We start from the raw sequence: 18494 nt of genomic DNA on the forward strand, positions 1-18494 counted from the left end.
GGGTCTAGGCCCAAAACATCAGCCTTCCTGCTCCTCTGATGCTGCTTGGCCTGCTGTGTTCATTCAGCTCTACACTTTGTTATCTCAGATTCTCCAGCATCTGCAGTTCCTACTATCTCCTATGAATTCAAGTCTGTTTCTCCACACCAATCTTTGAGCCATGCATTTACCTCTTTAATCCTGTTGACCCTGCACCAATCTGCTTGTGGCTCAGGTATTAATGCGAAGATTATTACCTTTTTTTTAACGTTTTAATTTAAGGAGTTTAACTGGATGGACCACCTGACTTCAACATAAAAGACATAGCTAATAGTCAAGGCCTGCAACAGATTGCGAGGGACCCAACAAAACAGGAAAAACCTGCTTAATTTTGTCCTTACCAATCCACTTCTTGTAGATGCATCTATCCATGACAAAGTTAATAAGTGTGACAACTGCACACTCCTTGTACAGACAAGCTCACCTTCACATTGAGCTTCTGGTAGGTTATTTGTTATTACTGTCATGCTAGATGAGTTAGATTTGGAGCAGACCCGGCAACTCACTCTGAGCTTTTGTGAGATGCTGTGAGCCATCAGTATCAGGAGAATTGTATTCCACCATAATCTGTAGCCTTCTGGTCTGGCCAATCCCTGATTCTACTATTGCAATTAGCCTTAGTTCATTGAAGGAGCAGCACCAGGCATATTTAAAACTTAGGTGTCAACCTGGCAAAGTTTCCACATAGGACTACATTCATGCCAAACAGCAGAAGCAGCATGCAGTTCACAGGTCTAAGTGATCCCATAATCAGTCAATCACATTGAAACTTTACGGTCCTGCCACATCCAGTTGTGAATGGTGATGGGCAGTTAAAAAACATAACAGGAGGAGGAGGAGGTTCCCCAAATATCCTCATCCTCCATGATGGAGGATCCCACAATGCCAGTGCAACAGTACATCCATCTTCAGTCAGAAATGTCAAATGGATGATCCATCTTGACCTTCTCCAGTGGTGCCCAGCGTCACAAGTGCCAGTTTTAACAACCATTTCAGTTCATGCCAAGTCATATCAAGAAACAGCTGAAGGCACTGAGTACTGCAAAGGTTATGGGCCCTGCCAAACCTGTGCTCGAGAATTAGCTGCACCCCTAGCCAATCTATTGCAGTGCAGCTACAACTCTGACAGCAATGTGGAAAATTATTCAGGTATGTCAAGTTCACAAAAAGGTAGGACAAATCCAACTAGTCACTTGGCACTATATCGGTCTACTCTTATTCTATCAGCAAAGTAATGGAAGGAGTCGTCAATAGTGCTATCAAGCTGCACTTACTCAGCAATAACTTGCTCATTGAGAACACTCAATTCCTGGCCTCATTCCAATTTTGGTCCATATATGTTCCGGAGAGCACAAAAGAATATACAAATTGGAGAAGAGGCATCCATAAAGGCACTAATCACTTGGACTATCACTGAATGGAGAACGTGGAGGCTGTGCAAGCAGGCAGAAAGAGCACAAAGAATCCAGAGGGTCCCACTCACCTGCCCCATCTGTGGCAGAGTTGGCAACTCCAGGATTGGACTATTCAGCCATTACAGAACCCATACCTTGAAGTGGAATTAAGTCATTCTCAACCATGAGGTGCTGCTAAAGAAGAAGAAAGAAAGAAGAAGATTTGGCCATGTATGGCATTAAGGAGCGCCAGGAAAACTAGAGTGGGAAAACACTCCTTTGGTTGGATTCATACCTATTGCAAAGGAACATGATTCTGGTTATTGGTTGTCGATCATCTCAATCACAGGACATTTCTATAGGAATTCCTTAGGGCAATATCTGTGCCTAACCACCTTTAGATGCTTCATCAATGACCTTCCCTCAGTCATTAGGAAAGAAGCACAGATGTTTGCTGGTGATTGCACAATGTTCAGCACTATTTGCAACTTCTCAGATATTGAAGCAATTCCTCGACAATATCCAAGTTTAGGCTGAAAGGTGGCAAGTTAACATTTGAACTGCACAAGAGCCAACATCTCCAGCAAGTGAGAATTAAACCAGAGATATCAAAGTGTGGAGCTGGAGGAACACAGCAGGCTAGGCAGCGTCAGAGGTGCAGGAAAGCTGATGTTTTGGGTCATGACCCCTCTTCAGAAATGGGGATGGGGAGGGGAGCTCAGAAATAAATAGAGAGGAGGAGTTGGGCTGGGGAAGGTAGGTGGGATGGTGATAGGTGAGTGCATGTAGGCAGTGGTCGGGATTGGTCAGTGAGGTTGGAGTAGCAGATAGGTGGGAGAGAAGACGGACAAGTTGTGTCAGGTCAAGGAGGCGGGGATGAGAGGGAGGGTTGGTCATGGGAAGAGGCCGGGGGTGGGGAGATTTTGAAACTGGTAAAATCCACATTTAGGCCTTCGGGCTGTAGGCTCCCAAGGCGAAATATGAGGTGCTGCTCCTCCAGTTTGTGGGTGGTGTCATCGTGACACTGGAGGAGTTCCAGGACGGACATGTCACCCAGGGAGTGGGAGCGGGAGTTAAAATGTTTCGCGACCGGAAGGTATTGTTGTTTGGCGCGTACAGAGCACAGATGCTCTACAAAACAATCTCCGAGTCTCCACTTGGTCTCACCGATGTAGTGGAGGCCACATCGGGTGCAGTGGATGGAGTAGACCTAGATGACGGATGTGCTGGTGAACATCTGTCTGATATCGAAGGTTTGTTTTTTGCCTTGAATGGAGGTGAGGGGGAGGTGTAGGGGCAGGTGTAGCACTTCGTACGGTTGCAGGGAAAGGTGCCGGGGTGGTGGGGTTAGTGGAGACTGTGGAGTGGACGAGGGAGTCGCGGAGAGAGCGGTCCCTACGAAAGGCAGATAGGGGTCGTGAAACATTTTAACTCCCCCTTGCATTCCCTGGGTGACAAGGCACATATCAGGATATGTGCATTTAAGTACAGCCAACCATACTCTCAAGAAGTTCGATCGCATCCAGGGCAAAGCAACACATTTGTTTGGCACTTAATCTACCACCTTTAATTTTCATTATCTTCACATTAACAATCAGTTTCAAATGCACAGGAACATTACCACCTGCAATTGCCTCTGCAAGCTAGACAGCACCCTGATTTGGAATTATATTGTTATTCCTTCACTGTTACTGGTTCAACATCCTGTAATTCCCTTTCTAACAGCGTTCTCTGTTTCCCTGCACCCCAAGAACTGCAACTGTTTAAAATGGTAGTTCAATTGCGTTCTCAATGGCAATTAGGAATAGGCCATAAATGCTGACCTAACATCACAACTGCATCTCATGAACAATTACATTTTAAAAAGGCTGTCCCCCATCTGAGGCTAGGTCTCCTGTTAAGGCAATGAGTGAATGCCAGCAGTGATGGCATGAGGCCCTTGCCTAGGAAGGACATCCACAGGTTTTCCTGCTCAGGGCAGGGATGGGAAAATACCTTGAGATGTAGTGGAATTGTTACTTTGAAGTTGACCTGAGGTTCAGTGTGCTGCTTTTCTGAGGCCTAGTGTCTTATTGCTTTGAAACCTGGCCAATTGGAAAACCATTCCCCTGATATCCAGCATCATTGATACTAACCACTTCTCTCTTTGGCCCTGGTATTGAGGTTATGGTACATGAGTGATATGGTTATACAGGCACCACTTTCTCTGAAGATTATCTGTCTTTTGTCCTTCCAGTGTAAAATAAAATATTGTATATTATAAAATATTGTAAAATTTTTCAGTTATTATTAGAATAGAAATGTGAGAAAGGGTAATTACCATTTGATGGAACATGTGAAGCCATTGAATGTTAGTGGACAGAAACAAGCTGAAAGGTTGAAGTACTGCTGAAATGTAATACTGTGGCCTGTTCTGGTTAGAATGTGTGTGCTTTTACCTACAGGAAAATGAGCTGAAACAAGCCTGGAGTGAGAATGCACGGCTGACTGAAGAAACCATTAGACTCAGCCAAGAGGCACAGGAGACTGAAAAGGCAATGCATGGCTTCATCTTTTTTCAGTGAACTGAGTTGATTCTTCCACAATCATATCTTGGTGGGGCAGCTTTTAACTTGGGACAATATCTGCTCTATGTCTTCACTATAATCATGAATGTATCACACAACCAACAATATGCTACCCACTGTCATTCCCTCAATGATATTGTCTAGGAAGGATTTGGTTTCTCTTTCTCTTTCTCTTTCAGCCTCTTTCTTGCATTTAACCCTCAATATGTTTAAGAAAAGGCAAATTTAAAACTTGCTTTAAAGTAACCTTGTACTTCTTACCCTATACGGTTAATCTTATACTGTCTTGTCGTTTCCTTCACCCCATTCTGTCCTGTCCTTGCCTTCAGTTGGTTCCATACTGCCCATTTCTAACCTCATTCTGTCTTGTTCTTCTCTCACCACATTCTATACTGTATACTGTAATTCTTTTCTGCCCTTCCCTTGCCCCATTATACTTCTTTTCCCATTCTGTACGGTGTTCTCTATACCCATGCTTCTTCCCACTTTCTCAATTAAAGTGCTTCCCATGCATTCTCACGTTTCTGACTGAGTGTATGTGCTGTAATATTCTGTTTTGTAAATGCAAGCTTATGATCTTTATTTTAGCCTTTTCTTTCTGCCACTATCTCTTATCCTTACAAATAGCACTGGAATGCTGTTTTCCAGGCTTTAATTATTCATAAGCAACACTTTTGAGTCCACAAGCTCCGTGTTAATATATATCAGTGTTTGCTCCGAGATAATCATTGGAAGTCAAACTCTGAGTGATTGTTCTCTGTTACCTCATGACCACTGAGGTCAACCAGCATCCCCATGAACACCCTCAGACAGAATACACAGCTCTATGAAGAGACCATTACCTGAAATAACTAAGTCTGGCTTACTATATGTGGCATAAATTTCCTTGAGCGATGCCATGTCAGTGGCCAAGGTGTGTATAGTAATGTAGCATGTACTAAATTGATTTTAATCCATCACAAGTAATCATCAACTATGATGAAAAACATATTATCTCTCAAGACAAAAAAGATCCATCCCAAAACACTCCAAGAGTCTTAGTGGAAATGAGGAAGCCATCAAATGCTCTTTGCGGTTTTGTCTACAGATGGAACAGATAAAGCAGGAGGAAATAATTTCCTCAGTGGCCTTGGAGACTCCTGGCTGTCAAGCTGAATTTTGGGCTCTGACTCTGACAGGTTTACTTGGTGCAAATATTGGCAAATATTGAGTCTGAGAGCTCTAGCTATGACTACACTTTTCATCATATCCCAGCAAATCATCCTTAACATTGAGGTGTGGTTACTGTTTTAGAGTAAAGTCATCAGAAGCACATGCCAGAACAATTGTTCAGGCAATATTCTTATATTTGTGTGCCCCTCCTATCTAAAATTTTAGCAAAGATTTTTAGCTTGGTTTGTGGGTGAGGTTGTTGACATGCTCGCCGAGCTGCCTGGTTTTTGTTCAGGTAACGTCATCAGTGAGGCCTCTGATGAAGTGATGTTGTTCTACTCCACTTGGAATTTGTACTGTCCGTTCCGTAATGGTGAGTACTGTCATTTCCGGTTTTGTTCTGTATGGGTTTGTATATGGGGTCCAATTCTATGTGTTTGTTGATTGCATTATGGGTGGAGAACCATGCCTCTCAGAATTCCCGTGCGTGTCTAGGTTGGCTTGGGCTACTATGGTTACCTTGTCCCAGTTAAACTGATGACTTTCATTGTCTGAGTGTACCAATATTAAGGAGAGTTCGTCGTATCGTTTTGCTGCTAGCTGATGTTCGTGTATTCTGATGGCTAGTTTCCTTCCTGTCTGATGTAATGTTTGTGGCAGTCATTGCATTGTATTTTATAAACTATGTTGGTTCTGCATGTCGTGGGTATGGGGTCTTTAATCCTCGTGAGTGTTTGTCATAGTGTGGCTGTGGGCTTGTGTGCTACCATGATTCCTAGTGGTCTTAGGAGTCTCATCAGTTCTGATATGTTCTTGATGTAGGGCAGTGTGGCCATTGTGTTAGGGCATACTGTGTCCTCTTGTTGTTGTCTGTTTATTAGGAACCTGCAGATGAATTTGCGGGGATATCTGTTCATAGCGAAGATTTTGTATAGATGCTCTTCCTCTTTCCTGCGTAGTTCTGGCGTGTTGCAGTGAGTGGTGGCTCCTCACAAACATTACTTTGGACAGACAGGAAGGAAACTAGCCATCAGAATACATGAACGTCAGCTAGCAGCAAAACGACACGACAAACTCTCCTTAATATCAGTACACTCGGACAATAAAGGCCATCAGTTTAACTGGGACAACGTAACCATAGTAGCCCGAACCTAACATTGACATGCACGGGAATTCCTAGAGGCATGGTTCTCAACCCGTAATGCAATCAACAAACATATAGAATTGGACTCCATATACAAACCCATACAGAACAGAGCCGGAAATGACACTACTCACCATCACGGGTTGCACCTGAACCTGAAGGGCACAAATATCCTGGGAGGGAGGTTTGTTAGAGCTGTACCGGGATGGTTTAAACTAGTTTAGCAGGGGGTGGGGAACCGAATTTATAATTCAGAGGATGAGGTATTCGGCCTTCCGACAGACACAACAGGGAGTGAGGTGGTTTATAAAGAAATACGGTCAATGGAGCGTAATTGCGGACACCGAGATGGTTTGAGGTGTGTATACTTCAATGCCAGAAGTATCAGAAATAAAGCGAATGAACTAAGAGCATGGGTTGATACATGGAACTACGATGTTGTGGCCATTACAGAAACTTGGGTAACTCAGGGAGAGGAATGGTTGTTGAAGTTCCGGGATTTAGATGCTTTAACAGAAATAGGGAGGGTGGAAAAAGAGGTGGGGGAGTGGCATTGCTAGTCAGGGCGAGTATAGCAGCTACTGAAGGGCAGTTCGAGAATGATATGTCTACAGATTCAGTTTGGGTTGAGGTCAGGAACAAGGAAGGAGCAGTCACTTTGTTGGGGGTTTTTTACAGACCCCCTAATAGTTGCAGAGAAGTAGAGGAGTGGATTGGGAGGCAGATACTGGAAAGGTGCAGAAGTCACAGAGTTGTAGTCATGGGTGACTTCAACTTTCCAAATATTGATTGAAAACATTTTAGTTGTAATAGTTTACATGGAGCAGATTTTGTCCAGTGCGTTCAGGAAGGATTCCTGACATAGTATGTAGATAGACCAACACGAGGAGAGGCCACTTTGGATTTGGTGCTTGGCAACGAACTGGGCCAAGTGTTAGACCTGTTGGTAGGAGAGCATTTTGGCGGTAGTGATCATAACTCTGTTTCTTTCACGATAGTCATGGATAAGGATAGGTACATATGGCAGGGTAAAGTTTACAATTGGGGGAAGGGTAATTACAATTCAGTTAGGCTAGAACTGGGTAACATAAATTGGGAACAGATGCTGTCAGGGAAGAGCACTATTGAAATGTGGAGATTGCTTAAGGAATGCATACTGCATGTGCTCGATATATTTGTCCCTAGCAGGCAGAGAAGATGCGGTCGAGTGAGGGAGCCATGGTTCTCGAGAGAGGTTGAACGACTGGTTAAGAGGAAGAAGGAGGCTTATGTAAGGTTTAGGAAAAGAGGAACGGAAAAGGCTCTAGAGGGATCCACGTTAGCCAGGAAGGAGCTGAAGAAAGGGCTTAGGAGAGCTATAAGGGGGCATGAGAAAACCTTGATGGATAGGATCAAGGAAAATTCCAAGGCTTTTTACACGTATGTGCAGAACAAGAGAATGACCAGAGAAAGGGTAGGGCCGATCAAGGATTGTAATGGGAATTTGTGCACAGAGCCTAAATAGATAGGAGAGGTCCTTAACTTTTCTTCAGTATTCACAACTGAGAGGGATCTAGTTGTAGAGGAGGGCATTGTGAAACAGGCAGGTAGGCTAGAGGAGGTTGATGTTGGTAAAGAAGATGTGCTAGGAATTCTGAGGAACTTGAAGATAGATAAGTCCCCCGGGCCTGATGGGATTTATCCAAGGATTCTGTGGGAAGTGAGGGACGAGATCGCAGGGCCTTTGGCGATGATCTTTTCGTCCTCACTGTCAACGGGTATAGTGCCAGAAGATTGGAAAGAGGCAAATGTCATTCCCTTGTTCAAAAAAGGGAACAGGGATAACCCCGGAAATTACAGGCCAGTTAGTCTTATGTCAGTGGTGGGCAAATTATTGGAAAGGGCTCTGAGAGACAGGATTTATGATCACTTGGAAAGGCACAGTTTGATTCATGATAGTCAGCATGGATTTGTGAGGGGTAGATCATGCCTGACAAACCTTACTGAATTCTTTGAAGAGGTGACCAAACACGTGGATGAAGGTAGAGCAGTGGATGTGGTATACATGGATTTAAGTAAGGCGTTTGATAAGATTCCCCATGGTAGGCTAATGCAGAAGGTAAGGAGGCATGGGATAGGGGGAAATGTGGCAGATTGGATTCAGAATTGGCTGACCCTTAGAAGACAAAGGGTGGTAGTGGACGGAAAATATTCAACATGGTGTTCAGTTACGAGTGGTGTACCACAAGGATCTGTTCTGGGTCCTCTTCTATTTGTGATTTTTGTAAATGATTTGGATGAAGGAGTGGAAGTGTGGATTATCAAGTTCGCGGATGGTACGAAGGTGGGTCACGTTGTGGACATTGCGGAGGGCTGTTCTACGTTACAAAGGGACATTGATAGAATTCAGAGCTGGGCTGAGAAGTGGCAGATGGAGTTTAACCCTGAAAAGTGTGAGGTGATTCATTTTGGAAGGACAAACTTGAAAGCAGAATACAGGGTTGACGGAAAGATCCTTGGCAGTGTGGAGGAGCAGAGGGATCTTGGGGTTCATGTTCACAGTTCCCTAAGAGCTGCCACCCAGGTGGATAGAGTTGTTAAGAAGGCGTATGGTGTGTTAGCTTTCATTAATAGAGGGATTGAGTTCAAGAGCTGTGAAGTTAAGCTCCAGCTATACAAAAGCCTGGTTCGGCCACATCTGGAGTATTGTGTCCAGTTCTGGTCACCTCATTACAGGAAAGATGTGGAAGCATTAGAAAAGGTGCAGAGGAGATTTACCAGGATGTTGCCTAGAATGAAGGGAAGGTCTAACGAGGAAAGGTTGAGAGAGCTAGGGCTTTTCTCTTTAGAACGACGAAGGATGAGAGGTGACTTGATAGAGGTGTACAAAATGATCAGAGGTATAGATAGAGTGGACAGCCAGAGACATTTTCCTTGGGTGGAGGTAGCTTTTACGAGGGGACATAGTTTTAAAGTGAAAGGAGGTAAATATCGGGGAGATGTCAGAGGTAGATTCTTTATTCAGAGAGTGGTAGGGGCGTGGAATGCATTGCCGGAGAGGGTAGTGGAGTCGGCCTCATTAGGGGCATTTATGTGGCTATTAGATAGGCATATGGATGATAGTATAAGGTAGTGGTGGAGGTTAGATAGACCTTAGGTTTAGGGTAAAAGTTCGGCACAACATCGTGGGCCAAAGGGCCTGTACTGTGCTGTACTGTTCTATGTTCGATGTTCAATAACAGACTGGACAGTATAAATTGCAAGTGGAGTAAAACAACATCACTTCATTGGAGGCCTCACTGATGATGTAACCTAGAATGGTGATGAAATGTCTGAACAAGAACAAGCCAGCTCGACAAGCAAATCAATAATTACACCTCCTATCTGCTTTCTGTGCTGCTCGAATTGCCTCCAGTCTTCGTGTTGCTGATTTGATAGTCCGTGAAGTGTACGATTCCACATTCTGTCTGAAGATGTCCCATGGCTCGTGTATCTCCCCAGGAATGTGAGACACTACATCTGCTGTGGTTTGATGTTTGTCTTGGACAAACTCTAATTGCATCAACACTTGTTTTGTATAGAGTCATAGAGTCATAGAGATGTACAGCATGGAAACACATCCTTCAGTCCAACTCATCCATGCTAATCAGATATCCTAAATTAATCTGGTCCCATTTGCCACCCTTTGGCCCATATCCCTCTAAACCCTTCCTATTCATGTACCCATCCTGATGCCTTGTGATGTTGTATTTGTACCAGCCTCCACCACTTCCTGTGGCAGCTTGTTCCATTCATGCATCACCCTCTCCATGAAAAAGTTGTTCCTTTAGTGAAAAAGTTGCCCCTTTGCGACCATTTTTGCTAATTACTTGGAGTTGACAAGGTGATAAAGAGGTTATCGTCTGCCTGGATGGTGAATTTGAGTCCCAAAATGTACTCTGAAAATTTCCCACAGACCCACTTAAGCACTGGGATCTCCTTGCTGACAGTGCTCTGTTACCATGTCTCAGTCAGTGCGTTGAATGTATCATAAATGTGTCTGAGGGGTCTGGAACAGTACAGCCCCTTTCTGCAGTGATGGTGGTGGGAAAGTCTGGGTTGTAATGAGCTGGTCTTTATGTTGAGGTAAGCATCTGCTGGATTTGTTCGAATACCCTCTGGTGGTACTCATCCCAAGACCAGGCAGCATATTGTGTTATTGCTGTAACTGCTGGTTTACCTGTGTCAAGTTAGGGATGAGCTTCCTGAATTGATTGACTATCCCTTAAATTGATGAAGCTGCATAATATTGTGAGGCAGAGGAAGCCCCAGATGGTTTTTTTGTCATCTGTGGCATGGACATTGTGTCCCAAAAAGGTGATTGTAAGTTTAGAGAAGTCATATTTATGGTTAGGTGTGATCTCTGGCATCTTTGTGGGTTCTGTACTACTGCTTGCACCCAGGCGTTATTTCCCTACTGTGGGTAAACATGTCATCCTGTGGCAGATGACTCTCCCTTCCAATATGATAGTAACAGCCCATTGGAAGATCTCTAGCATATACGTGATCCTAAATAGTAGCTGACTGAAGCATTTAGTCATAAACAGTGTACTGAATGCCATCGAAAGCTTGAGCCCATCACCTAAATGTAGCTGTCAGAGCCCGCTGTTGGCATCCAGCTTGGTAAAGATTGCATTCCTTGACTTCCTTGCCAGCCTTTCATCCACAGACGTAATGGGCTAGACATCACTTCCCACAGCTTCATTCAACTGTATAAGGTCCTGCTTAGCGAGCTGTTCATTTTCGATTTGGAATCATCCCTGAATGACTATTGGTGGGTTACATTATGACTTCCTTGTGCAGCATCTACTTAATTTCCTATTTCACCACTGAAGCTCATCCACAACCACTCAAAGTCATACAATTGCACCTAAGCCAACCCCTCTTTCTGCTAGCCTCCACTAACTGCTCATATCAAGATCTCACTAGCTTTTCAGCTCTGACCTAATGGCTGAAATACTGACTTTTTTTTCTGGACATCACTTTTTATTTTTACTCTTTCAATTTCAAGCACTTCTTCATCTTATGCAATTTTCAGCATTTTTAGTAACATGCATATTTCAAAGGCATCTATTTTATTTGCTTATTCCTCAGGTTTTTGGGGCATACAGTATGCCTTATTACAAGCTTGAGTTTTCTTGTTATCACATTCTTCATCTTCACAAAATTACTTTGGCTATCTCTATTGTTTTTCTAAGTTCTTCATCTCATCTGCAATCTTCTGTTCTCATCTGTCCCAAACAGACAACCTTAGCAACTTTGTTCCAACGTGACACCATCCACTTCAATCTTCACTCTAGATTGCTCTAATGTTTTCCTTCTAACTGCCATTAATTTTGTCTTTTTGGTATTCATACTCAATCCATATTCTAAATTTATAGATTTTACTTGACTTATGATATTTTGAAGAGCCTTTTCTGACTCTGGTCAGTATATCACTGACATGTTTGCTATGTTCTTGCCTTGAATGTTTACCCTGGAAGTATATTTAATTCTCTGAATAATTGTTCTGTGTGCAGGTTAAATAATTTTAGCAACAGGATACAGCCTTGTCATACTCATATTTTCACTTGAAACATATGAGACGGTCCCTCTTCTAGCCACTTGCTTTATATTTGGTCCAAATGTAGGCCCTAGGTAATGTCACATTCCAGCAACACATCTATTAACGTTTGGTGCTAAACATGATCAAATGCTTTTTAATTGATATGTGTGAAATACAGAGCACAGAGAGATCCTTGTCTGACTGTCCCAGAGCAAGACTTTCCCCTCGCTAATGTCATATGACTTGACATCACTTCTTGTACTATCATCAGTTAACCCATTGAAAGCCACTGCCTTTTACTACAAATCTCTGTTCAGTGTCAAAGAGAAACTTCAGAAATTAGCCATTGTGTAAAAGAGAAGAGAGGAATGGAAGGGTGACTTCATTTTTTGCATTTTCCCAGAGCTTGAATATTGATGTAAAAATCTGTCACATTATTTGTCTCTGAACAAGTCTAGGTCTCAATTCTTTGCCATGATCAGAAGCTTTCTGCATCATTAACGAAGCCAGCAGAGAATTAGTCTGAGTTTTATGACATTATCATCCCAACTGTTGCTAAGACTGAACAAGTCACATCCCAGAATGAAACCTGCCTTGATCAATTGTACATTTAAACTTTACAGTTGGTTAACATGATGGGTTAGTTCTTAAAAAGTATCCACATGAAGCTGCTGAGATGTTCTTTAGTGAGTGAACAAAAGTTTATTATACAAAAGGAGAAATAAACAATCCAAGCTGTGTATAGAAAGCATTTAGAAAACTTTTTTCACAAACATCAAAACAAGTTTCAAACTGTTTCCTAACACCATCTGTTAGAGAGACTCAATGCCTGAAAAATATCAATCTAACCATTACTTAACTGATACTTTCCAATTTCTTTCCCGAGAACAGGACAGCTTTACAATTCCATTCCAATTCCCTAGCACGAGCCTTTCATAATTATATTGGCCTAAATATTCTTAGTTCTGACATGAATGTTTCTAACCAAACTCTCCTGGCTTGGAAGCTTCTCAGACTAGAAACCAGTTCTGCTCAGGTGATTAGTTCCCCTGAATTGACATGATTCTCCTGTAGGGAGGAAAACTGTTCTCTTCTGAATTGAATCCCAAGTTTTCTGAGCTAAAACTTTGAACTTTCTGTTCTGCAGTCAAAACTCAACTGATTAGACTATAAAACCATAGGGTGTAAGAGTAGAACTAGGATATTTGACCCATCGAATCTGTTACGCCATTAATGGAATCATGGCTTATTTGATGATCCTCAACTCCAGTTTCCTCCCTTTTCCCCATAACCCTGATTCCCTTGCTGATTAAAACATGTCTGTTTTAGCCTTGAATAAATTTAATGGTCCAGCCTTTACAGCTCTGGGTGGTAAAGAATTTCATTATCCTCTGAGTGAAAAAATTCCTCCTCCTGTTTGTCTTAACTGGGTGATCCCTTACTCTGAGATTATTCCCCCAGTCCTAAACTGTCTCACAAGGAGTAACAACCTCTCCGCTTCTATCCCCAAGGATCTTATTTGCATTAACCAGGTTGCTGCATGTTCTTCTAAACTTAATTGAGTACAGGCCCAAACTATACAATCAATCCTCATATAATAATTCCTCCATGCCCAGGATCACCCTAATGAACCTCCTCTGAACTAGCCTCCAATTCCAATGTATTTCTCCTTCAATTAAGGTGTTCAGAACTGTTCACCGTATTCCAGGTATTGTTGGAATAACATCTTGAATAGTTTTAGCAAGACTTCCCTGTTTTTAACTCTATTCCCTTTGAAAGAAAGGTCAACAGTCCATTTACCTTCCTATTATTTGCTGAACTTATATGTTAGCTTATTGTGATTCATGTGCAAGGCCTCCCAATTTCCTCTGCGTGACAGCTTTCTGAAGTCTTTCTTCATTTAAATAATGTTTGACTCCTCTTCTTTCTGCCAAAGTGCATAGCCTCGCATTTTCTGCATAATTGTTTACCCTGCATTTCATAAACTGACCAGTATAAATATTTCATCCATTTAATACCACAAGTAGTGGTAGTGATGTTTCTCCCAGCTACTCTACTGTAGTCATATGCTATCTTGGTCACTTTGCAAATTGGCTTTCTGATCTCTCAAAAAAACTACAGAATTGACGCACATCCATTTGTCTCTACTTGAAAATCTGCATCCCAAAGTGAGGGGTGACCTTATTGAGGTGTATAAAATCATAAGGGGCATAGATAGGATGAATGCATATTGTCTTTTTCTCAGGGATGAGGAATAGAAAACTAGAGGGCTTAGGTTTAAGGTGAGGGGGGAAAGATTTCAGAAGGACCTGACAGGTAACTTCTTCACGCAGAGAGTGGTGTGTATATGGATCATAGAATCCTTACAGTGTGGAAACAGGCCCTTCAGCCCAACAAGTTCACACTGACCCTCAGAGCATTCCACCCAGACCCATTCCCCACCCACCTAATCTGCATACCCCTGGACACTATTGGCAATTTAACATGGCCAATCCACTTAGCCTGCACATCTTTGGACTGTGGGAGGAAACTGGAGCACCTGGAGGAAACCCACGCAGACATGTGCAAACTCCACACAGACAGTCACCTGAGGGTGGAATCGAACCCGGGTCCCCGGCGCTGTGAGGCGGCAGTGCTAACCACTGAGCCATCGTGCCACCCCATGTGGAATGGGCTGCCAGAGAAAATGGTTGAGGCAGGCACAATAGCAACTTCTTAACAAACATTTGGATAGGTACATGAATGGGAAGGGTTTAGAGGGATACGGACTAAATGCAGGCAAATGGAGCTAGCTGACTGGGCACCTTGATCAGCATGGACCAGTTTGGGCCGAAGGGCCTGTTTCCATGCTGTATTACTCTATGACTGTATATAATAATTTATATAATATAGTGTTCATCACAACAAATTGAGTGTCTCTTTCTACAGTAATGAGCTGGGTGAATTGGTGACTGTGTTTTTTTTTACCTTTGTTGTCATGCTGAAGTATCTATGATTAATACAGATTAAAATACACAACAATGACCTGAGAGTGACACTCTCAGTGGTGACAGCAGAACGAGATTCATCTCTGAAGGAGAATCAGCGACTCCAAGCCAAACTGGAGAACCTAGAGCAGGTCCTGAAGGTAAGAGATAGCAGATGCTGGAATCAGAGATAACAAAGTGTGGAGCTGGCGGAACACAGCAGGCCCGGCAGCATCAGAGGTGCAGGATAGTTGACATTTCTTCAGAAGGGTCCTGACCCGAAACGTCAACTTTCCTGCTCCTCTGATGCTGCTTGGCATGCTGTGTTCCACCAGCTCCACACTTTGTTATTCCTGAAGGTAAGATTACTGATAACTCCATAAGCAAAAATAAATCTACATTGAAATATGAGTGAGCTATCATTGAGCTCAGGTAACTCAAAGAATTTTTTTCTATAATAAATACACATACAGGTGGGAGACTGTGGAACTTGGGTAGCTCACAGCACATTGTCCGTGTTTCATAAATGATGAGATTTAGTGACTGTTACACTCTTGTGTGAATGATTCCTTCTATGCTGGCAGAAAGGAAAGAGAAGTATAAACAAGTGATCCCAGGCTATACTCACGATTCTGAGACGTAACTAAGAACAGCATTTCCCAAAAGAGCACCAGTAGTGATAGTGATAGAAAATATAATGAAGAAGCTGCGTGGAGATGCAAGGTGGGTGTGATTATGAACCAGACTAGGAAAGTGAGAAAATTGCTGAATTGTGAGAGAATATTATAGAACTGGGTCGGATGGATCCATGAATAGCTTGGGAATTAATAACTGTGTCAGATAGCAACCTCCAAAACTAGGCTGGAAGTGGGAGCTTTACTGAGGAAGAGGTGGATGATGGTATTTCCAAAGGCCTTGGCATGAGTCTGTGTGTTTCTATCAGATTGTTGATAGAAGGCAATATATTTCTGATATGGCTTCAGTAGAGAAAAGTATGTTTTTAAGTGTATCATTTTAATGCAGAGAAACTAAGGTTTTTAATAGGCTGTCTGAGTACAGGGGATTTTGACAGCTGTACCATTGACAGAGAACTCAATGTCTTGTGCAGAGTTGTACCTTACTTCTGATCTGTATAATTTCAAAATGTTGTATCTGGCACTGTGAGGAATAGCTCCTGTGATGTGGGATGGGGTGTAATTAATGTTTCCCTGTGTAGCACATGCGAGAGGTGGCAGAGCGCAGGCACCAGCTGGAGTTGGAACATGAAGAAGCGCTGACAATTCTTCAGGCCAAGCAGTATGAGGTGGAACGACTACAACAGGTAGTACGATTCTGATTTGTTTTCCTTTTTCTCTTGGCTTAAATCACAGATATCTTACTGGGTTCTTGCAATCCATTGAAACTGACTTCTGGCAGATTCCCTGTGACTGTTACATTTATGTAAACATTGACTATAAATATAAGCAGACCGTTTTGAGTGTGGGAATAGTGCACCTGAGACTACCACTATCCTCTGCTAGTGGTCACATGGATATCATTAAGTTGAAGTCAGGGAGAGGAACCTAGGCAACCAGAGCCATTTTGTATCCTGTCCACAGATCAAGGATGAAAGACACACCTTTCTGGCCTATTTTAGTGACTCATTGAGTGTCCTGCTGATCATGTAAAAGTATATTTAGAATTTAAGAGTCCCTCTTCAATAAGCTGGTTACAAATAGACCTGGGATTTCATTTTTGCAGGCTACATTTTTAAAGCTAGAATTTTCACAAGAAAATAAAGTTGGATTAATTCTGCTGTAGTCTACATTTTTAAAATAAAATAACTCAACTCCGGTTGTGTTGGATGTCAATTTCTGTCATGCACGTTGCTGAAGTGTGAGCTCTGATTCTAAAACTGCTCTATCACTTACCTAAATGCTGTGCATGAGCTGCTCTGTAGCTCAGTGTGGCGCCCTAGTATTGAAACGCGTAGTGTTACACTTGAGTAATCTGGTAACAGTGGCACGCCTCATACAAAGGAAATGGAAACCAGTAGTTAAAAGAAAATGAAGATTTCTTCCAAAGCTCTTAATGACAGCAATATTTAGAAGATTAATGATTCATTGAATGTTTCTGGCAGGATGTCAATTTCAGAAACTTGAAATGTTAATTTATAATGTACCAAGAGCCAGGGATCAGTCTGGCATTTTAATAAAATCTGAGTTAGTGATGAAGCTAGGCTAGTCAATTATTCTGACATGCTGTTTGACAGGACTGGACAGTTGCACCCCTGCAGTTACCTCAGTGGTTAAACTACACTGAACACAAATCACTTGGTCCTCTCAGTGTTTGAGTCCAAAGCAGCCCCAACCACTTCATAGTAGTAGATTGACTGAAAAGTACAGAATGAGCAGACACTCCCCTTTTTGAGGAAGCATGAGTTTAACCTGTTTCCCTAGTCACAGTACACTCATTGAATAGTGAGATGGAGTCTCCAGATGTGTCAGGCAACAAGATTTTGAAGGGGCTCAATAGGGTAGACACTCAAAGATTGTTTCCACTTGTCAAACAGTTAGGACTGACATGAGGAGAAATTACTTCATTTAACTGGTTGAGAGTCTTTAGAATTCTCTACCCCCAGAGGATTGTGTGCTCCATCTTTGGATATATTTTGGCTGGGGTAGACAGAATTTTAGTCTATTAGGGAATCAAAGGATATAGAGAATGAGTAAGAAAATGAAGTTGAAGCCAAAGAACATATTGGTTGCTTTGAATGGCAGAGGGAGCTCAACACATCCTAGTGTTTATTTTTGCTCCAATTTCTTGTGTTCATCTGTGATAAAGCTCCTTGAGTTAAAACGTTGGGTTGTTTGTGTGCTTCAACGTGTTTAACTAGCATCTCAATGAGAGACATTTCATGTTTTGAGTACTGTACATGTCATAATTGCTAATGTGTTGTCACTCTGATAATGGCATTTGTGTCAAGTACATGCGGCCTTGGTTACCTTTCCACTGTATTAAAGGATTGCAGCATTAAGAACAATATGATCATGACACATTCAAACATAGATACAGCCCACTTGACAATGAGTTCTAAGCTACTGTCCCCACATGAGCTGTGTGGCCTAATTTCACTGTTCTGCCTATTCTTAACACAAAAAAAAAGTTTGTGTGTAATTATTTTTATCTCACCTCATGATCTTTTTTAAAAAAACATTTGACAGATCCTACATTAGCAAGTGCTGTGGTAGACATCTAACTGTACCCCTCAACTCCCTTATTTAAGTTGTTTTTTTTTCTGTACCATTTCCTTCTAACACTTCCTGGTGCAAGCAGCAGCTAATGTGCAGAAGCTAAATTTATCTGTGACAACAAGGTGCAGGGCTGGATGAACACAGGAGGCCAAGCAGCATCATAGGAGCAGAGAGGCTGAAGTTTCGGGCCTAGACCCTTCATCAGAAAAGGGGGAGGGGAAGGGGGTTTTGAAATAAATAGGGAGAGCGTGGGAGGCGGACAGAAGAGGGATAGAGGAGAGGAAACAAACAGGTCGAAGAGGCGGGGATGGAGCCAGTAAAGGTGAGTGTAGGTAGGGAGTTAGGAAGGGGATAGGTCAGTCCAGGGAGGACGGACAGGTCAAGGGGGGGGGATGAGGTTGGTCGGTAGGAGATGGAGGTGCGGCTTGAGGTGGGA

General features: G+C 42.6%; 1 protein-coding gene across 1 annotated transcript in view; it reads left to right on the forward strand.

Annotated features, from left to right (window-relative positions):
* The window catches only part of LOC109913295 (peripheral-type benzodiazepine receptor-associated protein 1-like), a 208984-nt gene that overhangs the window by 105164 nt on the left and 85326 nt on the right, over nt 1-18494 (forward strand). Inside the window, 3 exon segments of the mRNA XM_048612371.1 lie at nt 3878-3967; nt 14864-14986; nt 16042-16146. Coding sequence (XP_048468328.1) covers nt 3878-3967; nt 14864-14986; nt 16042-16146 — 318 coding nt within the window.

The sequence above is a fragment of the Rhincodon typus genome, chromosome 26 (assembly GCF_021869965.1).
Source record: "Rhincodon typus isolate 14 chromosome 26, sRhiTyp1.1, whole genome shotgun sequence".
In the NCBI taxonomy this organism is placed as follows: Eukaryota; Metazoa; Chordata; class Chondrichthyes; order Orectolobiformes; family Rhincodontidae; genus Rhincodon; species Rhincodon typus.